Below are 18,935 nucleotides of genomic sequence, written 5' to 3'. Positions count from 1 at the left end.
CATCTTTCAGACAATATAACATTAGCCTCTGACAGAAATCAGATATGTGACAAAAAAAAAAAAAGAAAAAAAAAAGGCAAACCCCAAAAAACCATCAAGCAAAGTGGAGGACATAATGACAGCTGTGTAAAGTTGGAAATAATTTACAGTTTGCATCACCCTAATGAAAATCTAGTGCCACTCTCACCCTGCACTCTGCTCTCCCATCTCTCAGTGAGCAGCAGAAGGGGCTCAGGCAGTGTCTCCTGGGTGAGCAGGAGGATAACAGCAATCACACTCATCACCAGCCAGCCTCCCAGGTGCAAACAAACACAGGGATAACACTCTGGAAGGCAGTAGCAGCATGCATGGCTTGCAGGGGGCTGTCAGGCTGCGATCTTTCCTGGCTCACCACCATGCCAAACCTCACCAACTCTGCAGGATGTGGCTTCTGCCATGAGAAGCCCCTGGGTTTGCCTGGGGCTAGGCTGTGGAGCAGGAGGGATGGACTCTGCAGCTTGTAGGCAATGTCCTGGGTTTGTGGCTGGGGAGTGGGGGCCCCTATGGTCCTTTCAGTGCAGTTAGGTTGACTTCAGCCTGCCCCCACCTCCTGCAAACCCTCTTCTGGTGGGAGCCTGCATGCACCCTTGGGAAGGTGCTGGTGGGAGAGAGACATGCAGACAGAGGTGAGGGGTACTGCAGCCACCAAACCCAAAATGACCCAAAGAGCCTCTGAGACCTGGTGAGGCTGTGGACTGTGCCAGCCTGTCTCCCTCTGAAAGCAGCAGAGGGCACACCTCTCAGGGCAGCACTGTGAAACACCACTCAGCTGATGTTTGCCAAGCACTTTGCAGTCTTCACATGTGGAAGCATAAATGGGAATAAAATATATTATTAGTGTCATTGTCACTACATTTAGTATCAGTCTGCTACCAGAGCAGATGGAAAACTTCTCCTCTGTGCATCCCAGCTAAGAAATAATGGGATTTATGTGTTGTGTTTAGATTCTAGCGTTATCTAATCCATTTCTCTGCTGAAATCTCCGGGTAAATCAGCTGTCTTGTTGATTTGCCTCTCATTTACATCAGTTTGAAAGCATCAACCTGTGTTACTTCTGGTGATATAAGCAAAGGGGGAAAGAATGAAGAAGAAGGAGGCTGTGTTTTCCCTGCCTGCAGTCAGACATGGCCAAATCTGCTGCTGTGGCTAAGGCAGTGGGGTCCATGTGCTGGTAACCCTGCCTGCAGTCAAGCTTCTCTCTCCCCACAGCTGTAAGGGATGCTTCATGTGCCCCCTGGGGCTTAGCTTGGTGAGTGCTGGGTGTGGAATGGTGCAGCTCACAGGATGTTTGCGTCTGCGTTTCAAGAGCAATGGATCTGCCACCTCCCCTAAATTGGACAGGAGGCTGTTCTTTGTCACTGGTTGCCAGTCTCATGTGCAAACCCTCCCACTTCCATGAGCTCTGCCTGTTCTGGGAAGCACGTGGTTCCTCATCACACCTTGGCCAAGGAGCACTTGAGGCTGGGTACCTGTGAGAGCCTGCGGGGTGGTCGAGGTGGGGATCGTAGCTGCATCCTGGGGGATTGAGCTAACATCTGGCTCTGGCGTGCTTCTGGGGGGAGAGATTGCTAAAGGAGTCATCAGGGCACGAGCCTTCAGCTGCGAAAAAACAAATAACCAGTTGGGTAATGAAAGTATACACAAGACATTGCAATTTTATTCCGTGTATGTCACACCCCATGAACTCCTGTTCATTAGCAATCTGCTATTGCATCACTCTCTCCTGGCCAGGAGCATCCATTCTGCTCCCAGGAGGATACTGGAGCCTGAAGCCTGACTGATTTGCAGCAGACAGCAATGCTTTAAGCTACAGGATGCAAATATTATGCCACCCACTGGATAGTTATTTACACCTGAGCAAATTGGGTCTAACACTCTACCAAATCAGTGCAGCGGCATTTTACAACCCATTTCATGTGGGTGTAAACAATTCTCTGCAACTCAGAAGAGGCCAGGCCTTTAACTGCATCATAATTTAGGGCCAAATTCTGCTCCTGGTTACAGGGATGTAGATCTTGTGTAAATCCAGCAGCACCAAGAGTCTACTTTGGGCTGACACCCATGTAAATAAGCTCACCCCTTGGTCTGCAGTGTGTCATTATCAGGTAGTAAATACAAACCGCTGCACTGTTGCACTCAGCAGTCTTTGTGATCTGCAGCCCAGCTTGGAGAAGTGAAACATGCTGGGAATTTTAGGGTGCAATATCACCATGTCTTTCTGTTGCTGGCACCTGGCAATTTCTCACCAGTCAGGTGGTGATCAGGTCCTCATAATTCCAAAGGACCTGAGGGGATCACTCTTGTTTTTCCCTCCACTTTGAAGCGAAGTGGTGGGGGAAGCTGAGCCAAGCACACAGCTGGCTGGTTGATAGCTTGAGAATCATAGAATCATAGAATTGTTGCCTTCATTAGATCAAAATAAAACAATGCCTGATTACAGAGACAACACACTAGCAAGCACAGCTTAAACACCTCCTGGACACTGAAACCTTGAGTAACCCCTGGGTATCTCTAAGTGTAAATCTCAAAGTATTCAACTTAAAGATGTCTTGCCTTGGACTGATTCTTCTCTACCCAAAAGCCTACCCAAGCAACCAGCTGACTGATTGAGAACTTGGCAGAAGAGAGAGCATACACATGGAAATGAAAAGAAGTGGAGAAGAAGAAAGAGAAAAGGAGACAGACAAAATCTGTCAGAGCACATTGGGGAATCCTTGCAGTAAGGAGTTCAGCTCTTGAGTATCACATGTCAGAGGTTTTGATATGCACAGCATGAGATAGAAAAGGCAATGGCTGCATCCAAGCAAGATGTACAACCAACCCTCCCACTCTTGTGGACCTTCCACAATGGAAAAGAGGTCAGAGAAAGCTGGTCAGGGATTTAGGGTAGGAAATAAGTGTGCTGCTTCACCAGAGTCACAGTGCATTAGATGCAGAGAGAGCATGGGCTTTGGTGCCATTGGTGCCAGCTGCAGGCTTGTCTGACTATGCCAAGGACAAGAAGGACCCTGCTGAGTCCTAGAGCTTCTGTTTACAATCCACACAGCCCTTCAGAGCAGACAGGATTCATCTAGCTGGTATTTCTGTCATCCCACACCAAAAAACATGAAAGACAGGGAAGAACATTTCCCAGACAGGTTTTTTTTTCCCTTCTGAACAAGTTCTCTGCCAGCTTGTAGAATAAAATACAGAGGAAAGAAGTAAGATGAACCATGATGCAAACTTTCCCTGCCCTTTTCTTAAACCACTTGGATCACAGGTCCTCATCTTTATGGCTCCTACTTCTCCTGTGTTGGTTGTTCCTTGTCCTAACAAAACACATAAAAGGAAAGTTCAGCCCATCCACAGGGGCCTGTGCCCTTCCAGCCAGCAGCACAGAGACACCTCTTGGCCATGAGAACTTTTGCTGGAGCAAAACCCCTCCAGCCCCTGCAGATGTGCAGCAAGAGGAGTGCTTGTGTGGGTGTGATCCTGCAGTCTGGACTCCTGATGGTTGGGCAGAAAGTTGCCATTAAACCAAACTCACACCAGGGAAGCACAGAGTTCCCAAGTACATATTTTGGGGCTCTTGGCTGTAACTTGTGCTCTCTGTGCATTTGGCTGCAGGATAGGAGGCTCAGAAGGAGACAAGTCAGGGCTCAGATCAGTCACCAGGGCAGAGAGGAGTTCAGCACTGTGCTGGCAAAGGCATAACACAGTCCAAGGTCTTTCTCACTTTTCCTTCTTGTGTCATGCAATACTTCTCTTTCACATAGCAAATGATACAGGGGAGTCTGCAGGCAGCCTCCTACATCCCCTGAGTGTTTTGCAGTGAGTGAGGCAGGTAACCTTAACAGAATGATTGCAACCTTAAAATCCAGGGCTGGGGCACAGGACGGGTGAATAAGCAGGGCACTGTAAGGTTGTCTGTGCAGCCTTGGTCCCACTGTGTCCAAAGCCTGGCTGCTTATTTGTCATCATTAGGAGTGACTTAGAATCATTCAGTTGGAAAAGGCCTTTAAGATCAAGTCCAACCATTCTCTAACTCTACCAAATCTGGTGCTAAACCATGTTGCTCAGCACCACATCTCTGTGGCTTTTAAACTCCTTCAGGGATAGGGATTCAACCACCTCCCTAGACTTGTAAGGCAGCAGGAGGACCTGTGCCCTGTCATGGAAACTGTCACTCCACATGTTGTCCTGCACAGGGTGACTCTCACCTACCCACCCTGTCTGGCAGGAGCTTACAAGGTCCTGGCCAAGCACTTGCCCTGGGCTGGTGCCACCTCCAGAGGCAGAACCTAGTGCAGTAGCACAGGGGACAATCTGCCCTCAGGCTGCTTGGCTGGGGCCATCACTTCATTGCCCTCTGGGAAGGATGTGGTGCTCTTTGCTGCAGTACTGCCCTGTGCATGTCACTCCAATGTCCTCTGACACACAGAATCCCCCCAGTATGCTCACAAAGCCTTCCCTGTAACTATGTAGACAGCTCTTCAGGGCTGCCCCTCACATACAGCCAGAGAAATAAACCCAATCCATCTCCTAACCTCCCTCCTGGCTGCCAGAACAGACTTTTTGCAAGACATGGAGGCAGTCAGAAAGAACATTGCCTTAAGGGAAAATGTAGCATTTTATGGCAAGCAGCTCTGCATAGGGTACAAAGCAGGTTTAGGAAAAACAGTTGATGAAATTTTATCATCAAAGCTGAAAAAAACAAACAACCACCAAAAAAAAAAAAGAACCAGGATCATGAGAAAAAAAGGTCTCTGCTTGGTGGTGAAGCATGATAAGATGCCATTTCAGAAAGACACAGAGCTTCTCTTTAACATCAATGAACACAGGCAATAGGTCCTCTGGCTATAAAGAGCATGTGATTAAAAAATGTCTGTTATTCACATCTTGGTCAAAATAAATTTAAATCTAAGCTGTAAATTCCTAGTTTGCTACAAAATTCAGAAACATTTTTCCATCTGCTCTGTAATAATTCAGCTCTCTGGTTGCTATAAAGCATTTGGTTGTCTGCCATTTGGGCAAGGAGTCGGTTCTGAAACTGCATCCCACGGTGTCTGAAAGCCATACAATTAGCCAGCTAATTAAAGCAAGCCAGAGTTCCCCATCTCACACAAACAAAAATAATAAAAGAAACCTTTGGCTCACTCTGGGGCAGTGGTTTTTGAGGGAGAGGGGGTCACTTCAGCATGCAAAGGTGCCTCACAGCAAATGTCACTTTGTATATGGATCCCATAGTGCAAATCAGCAGCGCCAGGCCAGATGCCATGGATGCTACACAGCTGATGAGTGTCAGCTCCAGAAACTCAAGCATTGCTTATATAAGGATGTCTTGCTACTTGTCATCCCTCAACAAGAGATAACATCATCTCAGATTCAAAAAAGTGTGGCCAGCAGATCGAGAACCAGAGAATCACCCAGGCTGGAAGAGACCTCCAAGATCATCAAGTCCAACCAATCACCCAACCCTAGCTAATCAACCAGACCATGGCACTAAGTGCCTCAGCCAGGCTTGTCTTAAACACCTCCAGAGACATCGACCCCACCACCTCCCTGGGCAGCACATCCCAATGGCCAATCTCTCTTTCTGGGAAGAACTTCTAAGATCAAGCCTAAACTTCCTCCTGCACAGCTTGAGACTTAGTCCTCTTGTTCTGTTGCTGGTTGCCTGGGAGAAGAGACCAACCCCCACCTGGCTGCAACCTCCCTTCAGGTAGTTGTAGACAGCAATGAGGTCTGCCCTGAGCCTCCTCTTCTCCAGGCTGAACACCCCCAGCTCCCTCAGGCACTCCTCACAGGGCTGTGCTCCAGACCCCTCACCAGCCTTGCTGCCCTTCTCTGGACACATTCCAGCATCTCAACATCTTTCTTGAATTGTGAGGCCCAGAGAGAGGTGATTCTGCCCCTCTGCCTGCACTGGAGACCTCACCTGGAGGTCTGTTACATTGCTCTGCCCCATGCTTGCCCAGCTTTGCCTCCCTTCCTGTGTTTCACCTGCAGTCCCAGGAGAAAACGTGTTAAACCCTGCAGGAGGTGGAGAAGGAGCATGGAAATCACAGACCTACCTTGTGGCCAGGTTTTCTCCCTCTCTTTTTTGGGATCTTCACGACTGGCAGAGCACCTGCAGGAGCTGAGTAGAGGTTGTGGACAGCCACTTTGATGGGCGCCGCCTGGAGCGGGGGCCGCCCGCGCTTCCTCCCCACCCGCCTGGGGGATGGCATCTCCCCGGGCTCCAGGCTGGGGGACAGGCACGGCAGGTGACTCATCTGCCCTGGGACTGCTGATCAACCAGAAGGGAAAAAAGGGAAAGAAGGAGAAAGAGAGAAGAAAGGAGAAAGAGAGAAGAAAGGAGAAAGAGAAGGGGAAAAGGAAAGGAAAAGGAAAGGAAAAGGAAAGGAAAAGGAAAGGAAAAGGAAAGGAAAAGGAAAGGAAAAGGAAAGGAAAAGGAAAGGAAAAGGAAAGGAAAAGGAAAGGAAAAGGAAAGGAAAAGGAAAGGAAAAGGAAAGGAAAAGGAAAGGAAAAGGAAAGGAAAAGGAAAGGAAAAGGAAAGGAAAAGAAAGGAAAGGAAAGGAAAGGAAAAGGAAAGGAAAAGGAAAGGGAAGGAAAAGGGAAGGAAAGGAAAAGGGAAGGAAAGGAAAAGGGAAGGAAAGGAAAAGGAAAGGAAAAGGAAAGGAAAGGAAAAGGAAAGGAAAGGAAAAGGAAAGGAAAGGAAAAGGAAAGGAAAAGGAAAGGAAAGGAAAAGGAAAGGAAAGGAAAAGGAAAGGAAAAGGAAAGGAAAAGGAAAGGAAAAGGAAAGGAAAAGGAAAGGAAAAGGAAAGGAAAAGGAAAGGAAAAGGAAAGGAAAAGGAAAGGAAAAGGAAAGGAAAAGGAAAGGAAAAGGAAAGGAAAAGGAAAGGAAAAGGAAAGGAAAAGGAAAGGAAAAGGAAAGGAAAAGGAAAGGAAAAGGAAAAGAAAAGGAAAAGAAAAGGAAAGGAAAAGGAAAAGAAAAGGAAAGGAAAAGGAAAAGAAAAGGAAAGGAAAAGGAAAAGAAAGAAAGGAGATGCTTTTATTTATTCATCACTTGAGGTTTTTCATCCAAAGGCAGTTTCCTCCTGCTGTCATTTTCCCTGGTACCATCAATCAGCAGCAAGAAATACAGCCCAGATCACAGAAATCACAGAAATATTCAGGTTGGAAAAGACCCTCAGGATGACCAAGTCCAACTATTAACCTTACTCTACTTTAGGGTTCACCCCTAAACCATAGCCCCAAGCACCACATCCAAATCACCTTTAAATACAGCCAGGCTTGGGGACTCCACCACCTCCCTGTGCAGCACATTCCAATCCCTGACCACTCTTGCTATGAAAAAATGTTTCCTAATGTCCAGCCTAAACCTACCCAGTCGTAGCTTGAGGCCATTCCCTCTTGTTCCATCACTAATTACCTGTGAGAAGACACCAGCATCAACCTCTCTACAACCTCCTTTCAGGTAGTTGTAGAGATCAATGAGGTCTCCCCCCAGCCTCCACTTTTTCAAACTAAACTTACTCATTTCCAGTCCAGGAGCACACCAGGGCAGAAAAATGAGTCCTGTGGATCTGGGGTTATGACAACACAGAAGCTGAGGTACCTCCGAGGTAGCAACCCTGGAGGGGAATTGCCAAACCTTTACTCCCTGCAGTTTTACAGCACCTGCTTTACCATGCATGTTAGTAGTGGGCTTTTGGATGTACTCCATCAAAAGCTGTTAGTTCACCACAAGCCCAAGCAGTTGATGAAGTTGAGCAGGGCTAATGGAGTGGAACCTGCTCTGTTTTCCTCTGCCCAGGTTTTAATAAAGAAAACAAATACACAGCCACTGAGAGAGCACCAAGAGAATATAGAGTGTCCTCCACAGCTTCTGGCAAGGGTCATGTTCTAACAAAGGTCAGTAAAAAAAAACCCAAAACTGCATAAATACATTCTCAGATGCTGGTTGTCCAGGCATCTGCTCTCCTGCACATGGGCAGAATGCTAGTCCCAGTCCTGCCTGCACACAGTGTTAGACATCAGGGTCTCAGCAATTCTCATGCCTCTGTGATAAGCTTTGCAGTGGCTGATGGCTTCAATTTCATGCTCCCTCAGGCCAGTGATAACAGAAGACTCCCTGCTCTCCCTTTGCACAGAGCACACTCATAGCCCTCTCAGCTCCAGAGAAAGCCCAAAGATGTATGCTCCAAAAGTATGCTCAAAGCTCCAAAAAAAAAAAAAAAAAAAAAAAAGGCAAGTAAAGCTTTGTTACTACAAACAACTACAAATCTACAAATCTACCCCAAACCTGCAAACTAGAAAATCTACACATTTCTCACAGTTTCAGAAGTCAGTGTGATTGGACTGATTAGAGTTGGCATCGCTGGAAATAAAACTGGGGCTGCTCATCCCCAGAGTGGGAAGGGTACCCCCTGTGATAGGGGTCTCTTTTGACAAGGCTCTGTAGCAGGAAGGGCTTCTCTGCTTCAGTAGCATTGGAACAGGCTGCCCAGGCTGCTGCTGGGGTCACCATCCCTGGAGGTGTTCAAAACCTGTGTAGACATGACACTTTGGGACATGGTTTAATGGCCATGGTGGTGGTGGGTTCATGGTTGGACTTGATGGCCTTAGAGGCCTTTTCTAACCAAAATGATTCTATCAGAGACAAGTGGTTTGCCTTGTTAAAGCTTTGTAGGCAAGACTGACTAAGCAGCAGCTCACTGCTCTACTCTTACCCAGTCAGCAGCTACACAGGCTGCTGTAGGATAAGAAAAACTGAGAGCTCCCAGCCCTACCCTCCAGTAAATGCTTTTATTTGCAATATTTTTACAAACTGAGGGGTTTGCAATGACACAAGGGGTATCTGCTCAGCCTAGCCACATGCATTACACATGACAGGACTTAGAGACTGACTGTGAAATCTCCCATATTCAATATCATCTGACTCAAGCTCTCATGCAAACACTGAATGTTTAACATCAGAACAAAACTGCAGTGCCCAGTATACCATATTGTCCAGGGCCACTGTGGTTGAACCCTCTAGGTGTGCTCAGCCAGCTTGGGAACCACCTCAAAGCCTGCCATGAGGCTCTGAGTTTCACCAAATAAAAGACTTTTTTGTGCAGGGAGTACACTCTCAGGGTTAAAAGCATCAGGCTTGCACAGCAGGAGTCAAATGGAAAGTCTCTGTCTATCCTGAGCATCACTGCTTGCCTTCTGTCTTCAGCAGTCTGCATTTTCCTCCCTGTGGTGCTTTCTTAGGGACACCCTTGGTGCCTTTTCCACCTCCCAAAACAAAACATCCCTGAGATGTTTCTTTACAGGCTGGCTGCAGGCAGGGAGTTCAGCAGGGAAGGGAAGTGCAAGGATTGCCCTGGGTTGGGCACAAAAGCGCAGTGTGAAAGAGCAGGGCTTCAGGCTGTGCAGTTTGCTCTGCTTTATACAAATCCTGGCTGCACAAACTTCCATGGAGGAGCTTGGCAGGGGCCAAGGATGGCATTACCCAGGCCAGGCTTGCTCCCCACCTGGGGAAGAGCAGTGGTTCCTGTGGCAGGGGCCACTGGTGGCCATGAGGCTATGAGACAGATGGGGTGGGTGTTCATTGAGCACCACACCGCATTGCCTTTGATGTATTCTTCTTTGAGGGTGATGGTGGCTGGTGGAACCTCAGAAACTGCAAGTTACCAGCTCCTGAAGCAAAAGAGCAGAAGAGCTGCTGACCTAAAGCACTTCTTTGACTGAAATGCTGCTTTCTTTGCAGCTGATGGAGTACCAAACATGTGATGGTCAGGAAGCACACCAAATATTAGCCATCACAATATTTTTTGTCCTCTCTTTCTCTACTCTCAACACCTGTGACACTGTGCCTTGGAAAAAAACTCTTCAAATTCCTTGTGCTGACACACAGGACCCAACCGAACTGTGCCCAAAATGATCTCAGTGTGCCAGATCTGAATTGATACAGCAAAGACAAGAAGTCAGCTGCAGTGTATAAGCTGCTGATACTACACTTCATTGCAAACCTAAGCATGACTTGGTTCTGCTTTCTTTCCCTGCTAAAGGAAATGGAGAGTGCCTTTGGTGGCACTTACTGTGTTACACTGCTGCAGAACCTGGAAGGCAAGCATGGTCCTCAACAGTGCAGGAAGACAGCAGGCAGGCAAAAACATGCCTCTGACAGTGTGAGGTGACAGCATGACCTCCTCTGACAGCCCAGAGAACACTCTTGGGCAGGCTGGGAAAAAAACACACAGTCAGATTGTGGTTTGGCTGGAGAGACCAGAAGGACACAAGGGCTTGTTTGACAGCTCCCTGACAAAGTCAAAATTACCTCAGAAGACTTTCCTGGGGCAGTTCCAGCTGCTGCCACAGCCTGGGCTTGACCCACAGCTCAGCAGCTGGAAAGCTTGCTGGCTTCAGGGCAGGTTAAGAGAACTTGATGCAATTTAAAGGCAAGTTCAAGGAAGGAAATTGCAGCCTAGCACCAAAGGCACCGCCTCGGTTCAGGAGATCACTGCAGGACAAACAGCCTGGGAGAGTATTTTGGGAGGGAAATCAGTACACACTTGCCCTGCCCTTGCACTTTTCCTCAGGCACTACTTTTGGATGGCTGAGGATGGTGCAGCTTCAGTCTGACCTGGGTCTATCACTTTCCTGTCCTTAGTGTAAAAATAACAGCAGGAAACTGCTTTACATTTATGGCTTCTCATCACTTAATGCAGGGCTAGACACAGGGCAACCTTTCCTTGCTTGTCTCTCAGACATTGTCATCTGGAAATTTCATTTCCAGTCCTGCCTGACACATTGCCCCACCAGATCTCAGAGAGGAGGCAGCAGGGAAACATTTCTCCCCAGCCCAATGCTCAGGCAAGAGCTGCAGGAAGGGAGAAGCCTTGTTCCCTCCAGGCAGCAGAGCTTCTGCTGTGACTCTGGAAGATCCTGAGGACCACCCTGTGCACAGTAGTCTGCTCCCATGGAAAGGCAGGAAGGGGTAAAGAGAAAAATATGTCCTAGACCAACACTGTAGGATGTTTCTAACAGCCTGTGCTTGCCCTGCATCATGTGTTGGTGTGTGATTAGCCACACAGCTCAATGTGCTGCCAGCTGCAGCTGAGAGTGGAGCTGCAGTCTGTGTCTACCCAAGCTGAGCATTTTTGATGGACTGCAAAGATCTGTTCTTAATAAAAAATAAATGCCTGCAATAAATGCAGCTTTTAACCTGTGCTCCAGTAACTGCAAGGGCTGGAGGTAAAAAAAAAGTCACATAAAGTTTTATATCAGTCATTTCAGAGGATAATAATTTAAACTTGGTTTACACCAGATCTCATGCAAAGCCATGTCTGGCCTGGCCCAGGCATGATGCATAGGGAAGGAACAAGCTCTTCATAGGGAAGGAACAAGCTCTTCATAGGGAAGGAACAAGCTCTTCACAGGGAAGGAACAAGCTCTTCACAGGGAAGGAACAAGCTCTTCACAGGGAAGGAACAAGCTCTTCACAGGGAAGGAACAAGCTCTTCACAGGGAAGGAACAAGCTCTTCACAAGGAAGGAACAAACTCTTCATAGGGAAGGAACAAGCTCTTCACAGGGAAGGAACAAGCTCTTCATAGGGAAGGAACAAGCTCTTCACAGGGAAGGAACAAGCTCTTCACAAGGAAGGAACAAGCTCTTCATAGGGAAGGAACAAACTCTTCATAGGGAAGGAACAAGCTCTTCACAGGGAAGGAACAAGCTCTTCACAAGGAAGGAACAAGCTCTTCACAGGGAAGGAACAAGCTCTTCACAAGGAAGGAACAAGCTCTTCACAAGGAAGGAACAAGCTCTTCATAGGGAAGGAACAAGCTCTTCACAGGGAAGGAACAAGCTCTTCACAGGGAAGGAACAAGCTCTTCACAAGGAAGGAACAAGCTCTTCACAGGGAAGGAACAAGCTCTTCATAGGGAAGGAACAAGCTCTTCACAGGGAAGGAACAAGCTCTTCATAGGGAAGGAACAAGCTCTTCACAGGGAAGGAACAAACTCTTCACAGGGAAGGAACAAGCTCTTCATAGGGAAGGAACAAGCTCTTCATAGGGAAGGAACAAGCTCTTCACAGGGAAGGAACAAGCTCTTCATAGGGAAGGAACAAACTCTTCATAGGGAAGGAACAAACTCTTCACAGGGAAGGAACAAGCTCTTCACAGGGAAGGAACAAGCTCTTCACAGGGAAGGAACAAGCTCTTCATAGGGAAGGAACAAACTCTTCATAGGGAAGGAACAAGCTCTTCACAGGGAAGGAACAAACTCTTCACAGGGAAGGAACAAGCTCTTCATAGGGAAGGAATAAACTCTTCATGCCTTAAGCCAAAGAGAGATGCAAAAGTGCAGCCATAGAATCATTAGGGCTGAAGGAAACCTCTAAGATCAAGTGCAACCACCAACCCACCACCACCATGCCCAATAAACCATGTCCTGAAGTGCCACATCTACAGAGTTTTTGAACACCTCCAGGGATGGTGACTCCAGCACCTCCCTGGGCAGCCTGTTCCAGTGCCTGACCACTCTTTCAATAAAGAGATTTTTTCCTAATATCCAACCTCAACCCCCCCTGGCTTGAGGCCATTTCCTCCTGTCCTAAGTTAATTTCCTCTCCTCCACCTGAGCAGACAATTTCACAGCAGCTGAAGGAGAATGCCTTTCAGTCCCAGTCCCAGCTGCAGCAGGATTCTGACCCAGGAATCCCGTCCAGCACTTACAGCCTTGTCTCCAGCTCTTGCTCCTGCAGAGCTTCATGTGTCCCAGATCAGCCCACCAGCCATATGTGGAAGAGATGGAAACTTCTTGTAATCTTGTCTGTCTTTCCTTCGGCTGTCGCTCAGCAGAGGACACTCTGTAGGGGGGTTGCAGGTTATTAAATGGGAGGGAGGGGATATTTTCCAGCCAGTAACAGGACTATATTCCCTTCTCTGTGCACAGCAGGGCAGCATTTTGACTGTGACCACTTGGAGAGGATGGCATGTGGAGTAGGTGACCAAAATGAGAAGCATTGCTTGATCTGGAAGCAAAGCTTTATACCTGCCTGCTCCTCTTGGGGGACATGAGGCATGACACATCTTTTCATCATGAATACCAAGGAAGCACCACACAGTACATGAAAGGTAAGTGTTTGGTGAAGCAGACAGTAGCAGGTTTTGCTAATAAAAGCATTAAATCAATATTCTCTGCATGTCTGGATGTGACTCCCTGATGGTGTTGCATGGAGAGCACTCATTTCACCATTGCTCAAGGAAAGGTCTGGACAATTTTTGGCCCTGGTATGAAATTCTTCCACAGCTAACTGCAAAGGTTTTTCTCTTTTCTTGCTTATTTCACTGGGGATTTAAATGAGAAGAAACTGCTTCTCTGAGGGATTTTCTTGCCCATTTTGACCCCAGGAAGAAAATTTCTATGTAAAACTCACATCCCAACCACCACCACACGTCAGTTTCTGTGAACCGAGAAGGGACAGCTGAAGGCTTCTTCATGAGCCCTGGAAAGCACTGAGCAAACCATGTCCCAGTGAGCAGAAAAATCACTAACATTGCTGCCAGGGGTGCTTTGCTGGCCCCTCCAGGCTCACAAGTGGCAGATCCCCTTCAGAAAGGGTCCTGCAGCAGGTTGGCTCTTCAGCTGCTGAGAGCAAGTCCTGCAGGGCTGTGAGTGGTGTCTCCAGTCACTGCATTGTGGTGGGGAAGGACTGGGTCTCACACAAGCAGTGCCCACTGCTGTACCCTGCCCTCTTCCCCCTCTCACCACCTGGATGCCTTACTGAAGGCACAGGGAGCTGGGAGGATTTTTCAAAATCCTGACCAAAAAAAAAATATTGATGGCATCTGTCATTTTCCTCATTACTACAAGCAAAGGAAAGCAAAAATTGTTCCCTCTCACAGCCTGATTTTTTTTTTCAAGTTAAATTCAGCAGCAGTGACAGTGCTGTCCTTGAGGAGGAGTTCTTTTGAAGGATTGCACCCTGGTGACAGCAGGGAGGGCAGTAGCTGCCTGCCTTCTTGCACTCAGGTTTGCTTAATGAGCCAGAAGAACTTGAAAACCCTGGTGAGAATGGGACCCCCAGGAGCAGCTGAGGCCAGCCTTGCCTCCTGATCTCACCTCTCTTCATTGGCCCTGACATTTGGTGTTGCAGATGAGTAGCCTGTGGCAGGGGATTGAGGAAATGAAACTCTGCGGAGAGCGAGCAGGGGCAGAGCACCAAAGGAGAGATGTGAGAAATGGATGCAAGGAGGCCACAGGAGTGGCAAGGGTCACTCTGCTGAGCTGGGCAAGCAAAAAAGGCAGAAAACAAAGGCAATGCCTTCCTTTTCCTTATGTTACGTGGAGCTACTAGCACCGCTGCATTGCAGAGAAACAGGAATGAAAAGTGGTTGGAGGCAGACTGCAGCCTCCACTAGCTGCAGGAGGGGGTGGAGGTCCTCTTGCAGGTCTTTGCCTCAGACTGTACTTTACAAGTTGCAAGACAAGGTCCCAGCAAAACAACTTGAGCCCCTCCACCCCCTGCCTTGAAACCTCCTGCCTCAGCACTTCGGTATGCAGAGATGTGCCCTGGTTCAGCTGGGACAGACTCCCAGCCCAGCCATGGGCTGCAGGCCATCAGCAGTTTGGAGTCAGGCAGGACAGCTGACTGGGGTTGGTTGCAGGTGTGTCCCACACTGCCAGCATCACACTCTGTATAAAGAGGGATGTTTGCTCAGGAGAGGGAGGGCTCCTGCCAGACTCTCCTGCCTGGGATCCTCATTGAGCTTGGCTTCTGCTCCTCTTCCTTCTCCTGCTCTCAAGGACAGCCTTCCTGTTGAGTGACTGCTGCACCTTTGCTGGGCTAACTTCATCTGCTTTGTGTTAACATTGGGATTAATTCTGCTGTTTTATTAAATCCATTTTCATTTCAGCCTCTGAGCCTTCTCTCCTTTTCCCAATCCCCCTTCCCTGCTGGGGAGGGGTCACTGGGTGATAGAACAGCTGCCAGAGTTTAGTCCCATGTATGGGCCAAACATGGACAGGTGTTCTTTTGATTTGCTTTAAAAAGCCTCTTAAACCTCCCTGTCTTGAAATCCTAAGGGTGGTAAAATGTAGTGAACTGCTGGTGGAGCAGTCCAGGAGCTGTGCAAATCTTCTGCAAGCCTGGAAAAGCAGGATGCAGAGCTGAGGCCAAGGGCTGAGTGTTTTAAGTTTGGTATTTATTAAACAAGTAGTTATGCCTAGAGACTTCCAAATCTCTGCTTGCCAAGCCTTCCTATCAGCCTACCTCCACTTCATCTCCTCACCTTCCTCACCTCACCCCAGAGTCCTCCCCTCAGCACTGCCAGGCTGCAAATTGTCCAGAGGGTGCCAGTCCTTTCCCCATTGCCCCTGCAGGCTGTTACACTCCTGCTCAGGAGGCTGGTGAGATGCTGCATTCTGCACCAACATCCCCTTGGATGCAGGCAGGTTTGATGGAGGGCTGCTACCTTTCCAGCTGCAGTCAGCTGAAGATACATCCCAGAGGTCCTCCACCTGCTTCCCGCTGCTCTGCCTCTGGCCATCTGCAGTCTTGGGACCAAATGATTTTTCCAGTGACTGGGAGAACTGCAATGCAAAGCACATCACTCTTCTCTCCTTCAACTCCCAGACATGATTTCCAGCACCAAGATCTTCCCAACCTCAATTTCCCCAGCTCAAACCCCGAATGCTGGGGATGTGAAGATACCCAGGACATCTGCCATCAGTTAATTAGATGGCAGTAAAGCAAAACTTTCTGTCAATACCTGAATGTCTGTAGCCCTGATAGGGCTGCAGCCTGTAAAATGAGGCTGTGCTGCTGAGGCAGCAATTAAATTTAAATTGGGCTTTGTATGCCAGCAGGTCCTGGTTCACATATTCAGCCAGGGAGGTGCTGGTTGCTACGCCCTCGCTGCTGATCACACACTTTGCCAGTGGAATTTACAGGTTGCTTTCCAGGGCTCCCCTCCTGCCATTAACTTTGTTACCAGAGCTCTTGCACAGTTAACAAGCTCACCCTCCTTGAACTGTGGGCACACAAAGCACTCTCCTATTTATCTACAACCTTCAGGCCAGCAAGGACAGCACCAACTTCTCTTTTGAATGCAGCTGCTTTCTTCTCTGGGTGCAGGAGCCAGATGCTTTCATCAGCCATAAGCCAGGGATCCTCTCTGCTCCCTGTTAAATTGTCAGGGGCAAAGATTTGGAACAAATGAATTCAAAATGAGCAACATTTATATTGTAGCCATTTCACTTCTCCAGCTGAGTCTCTAATTGGCTAATACTCATATTTTTTCCTCTCACTTGTCTGGCAATACTCTGGCCTCTTATTTTATAACTTGCCTTTTTTTTTTCCTTCCCTTCCCCCTCCCCAGTTTTTCATAGTTTTTACATTTATGGGAGGTAGTCATCCAGTGTATGCCATAAATGGGATAAGCTTCCCAGAGCTGCTAGCTCAACTTCAAGGAAGGATGCTCCATCCCTGGAAACATTCAAGATCAGGTTGGATGGGGCTCTGAGCAACCTGACCTTGTTAAATAGATCCCTGATCATTGCATGGGAGTAGGATTAGGTGACCTTTAAAGGTCTCCTCCAACCCAAACTGTTCTATGATTTTAGGGATACAAAAATCTAAATAATTTCCATTAAGCATTTCCAGCATTTTCCTGAACCAGCCATGCATTGTCTTTCCTGCAGGAAAAAAAAAAAAAAAAAAAAAAGGTTGCACCTATAGAATCACAGCATCAAAGAATCAATAAGGTTGGAAAAGACCTCTGAGATCAAGACCAACCATCAACCCACTAAACCATGTAGCAGGAAGAAGGAGCAGGTACCTGACAGTTCAACATATTCAAGTCAGGTGGTGGGAGATGGGCAGGGAGAAGAGGCAAGGACCTCACTTCTCATAAAGACCAGGGTGCAACAAAACTTCTCCTGGAAAACAATGAAAGAGGCTGCATCAAGGTGGAAGAGATAGAAAGGAGCAAAAGAGGCAGACTCACCCCAGTGCCTGGGCACTGCCCAGCACACAGGAGCATGGAATTCCAGTCCCTGTCATGCTCAGCACCAAGCAAGGTTCTCTCTAACTACACCTCTACTACTAAAGAAGAGCAGGGCTAATGTGTATGTCTGGAGACCGGGGGTACAGCACAGCTTGCATCCCAGTGTCTTGGCAGAGTTGCATGGAGAAGCCTGGAGGAGTCCAAGCAGGATGCTGTGAAATCACCAGGGCTGATGTGCCCATTTGGGACACCTCCCTTTCTCATTCAAATATCCTCACCAGGCAGTCTGAGCAGCAAGCAGCAGTCCATTCTTTCTCCTGTTCCAGCCTAATGGGTTAACATGCTGGGGACCCTTGAGGGGCTCAGCAGCCTTCTCTGATCCCCCTGCTCCTCCATCATCCCAGGTTCTGCCTCCCTTTTTCTCACCAGTAACAGCCAGCCACTGCCTCTGGGACCATTTCTCTCCACCACCACCACCACCACCACACTTGACTGGACAGCACACACTGTAATAAATAAATTAACCCCCTAAATCCAAAGCAGTGATATTACCAAAGCCAGTAGGGAAATAACTTTTCTGGGAGGGCAGGAATCTCACACAATTCTCACATAAAGTTCTCCTTGTTCCTTAGGGAATCTGCTGCACTTCTAGATTACATTTTGAAAAATACTACTTATAAAAGATTCATCCTTTTCTGGCATAGGCTGGAGGAGCTCTTACACTTCTGTCTTTAGACCACAGCTTCTGAAGATGCTCAGAGTTTGCCCTTCCACACACAGGAGATCTGTTTCTATTCAAACCACATCGTGACAGCATAAGTAAAAGGATGCTCATTTCATCGAGGAGGAAAACATTTGCATCCCTTGCCACAGTCTGCTGTGTTAACAAATGTTTATAAATATCTGAGGGCTGGGGGTCAGGAGGGAGGGGACAGGCTCTGCTCACTTGCACTCTGTGATAGGACTAGGGGCAATGGATAGAAACTACAGCACAGGAGGTTCCACCTCAACATGAGGAGAAACCTCTGCATTGTGACGGTCACAGAGCACTGGCACAGGCTGCCCAGAGGGGTTGTGGAGTCTCCTTCTCTGGAGGCTTTCAAGACCCATCTGGATGCATTCCTGTGTGACCTGTGCTGGATTCTATGGTCCTGCTCTGGCAGGGGGGTTGGACTCCATGATCTTCAGAGGCCCCTTCCAACCCCTAACGTCCTGTGACCCAGGACTTCTTGGGAGCGAGGCAGTCACCTCCATTGTCACCATTTCCCACTCCATAAGAAAAAACTCTGGTGCCCAAGTGACCACTGGGCAGGCTGGCAGAGGTTGGTGGTGGTGTTTCAGGCCATCAGCTGTGATTTCACCCTGGCACCCCCTTTCCTAGGAAGGCAAAGCGTGGCTGCTCGCAGGCTTGCTGGCTGCTGGGGTGCTCAATCTGCCTTTGTGGGAGGCTGCAGGTGGCTCTCAAAAGGCAGAGCAGACACATCTGGAATAAAAAACATGCTGAGAAATTGCAAAATATCCCAGAGCTAAGATGGAGCAGTGGGAACATCATGTGGCAAGTTAGCAGGGTGTGACTCATTGTGACTGGGGAGCAAAGCTTTGCTGACTGGGGCTGGCTACTAAAGCACACAGCACCCAGGGGGAAAGTTTGCCCCTGGCTGATCACATCTGTCATTCATTTTCTAAATGAGCACATAACCTGCACTTTTCAGAGCTGTTTTGATCCATTTCCCCCCTCCCACACACCCCAATCTCCCCTTTTCTAGATGGTTTTAACACCCTGTTTGGCCACAACCCTGTTTTCACCACCTGAAAGCTCAATGCTCAGAACAAACCCAGAGCAGGTGGTTCGTGTGCTGCATACCTCAGGCAACAGGCTCTGCAAAATGATCCTGATTAAATGTCAGCTT

At 48.2% G+C, this 18,935-nt stretch overlaps 1 protein-coding gene across 1 annotated transcript in view; it reads right to left on the bottom strand.

Annotated features, from left to right (window-relative positions):
* SCML4 (Scm polycomb group protein like 4) overlaps positions 1–6,293 on the bottom strand; it is a 33,819-nt gene extending 27,526 nt beyond the window's left edge. The window contains exons 1-2 of the mRNA XM_054393171.1: positions 6,093–6,293; positions 1,509–1,638 (exon numbers count right to left, since the gene is read on the bottom strand). Of these exons, the coding sequence (XP_054249146.1) occupies positions 1,509–1,638; positions 6,093–6,293 (331 nt within the window). The remainder of the gene's footprint in view (positions 1–1,508; positions 1,639–6,092) is intronic.
* Between the last annotated feature and the right edge of the window lie 12,642 nt (positions 6,294–18,935).

This window comes from Indicator indicator, chromosome 27 (assembly GCF_027791375.1).
Source record: "Indicator indicator isolate 239-I01 chromosome 27, UM_Iind_1.1, whole genome shotgun sequence".
NCBI lineage: Eukaryota > Metazoa > Chordata > Aves > Piciformes > Indicatoridae > Indicator > Indicator indicator.
Note: the sequence above shows the minus strand (reverse complement) of the source record. Positions and strands in the feature narration are given on the sequence as shown.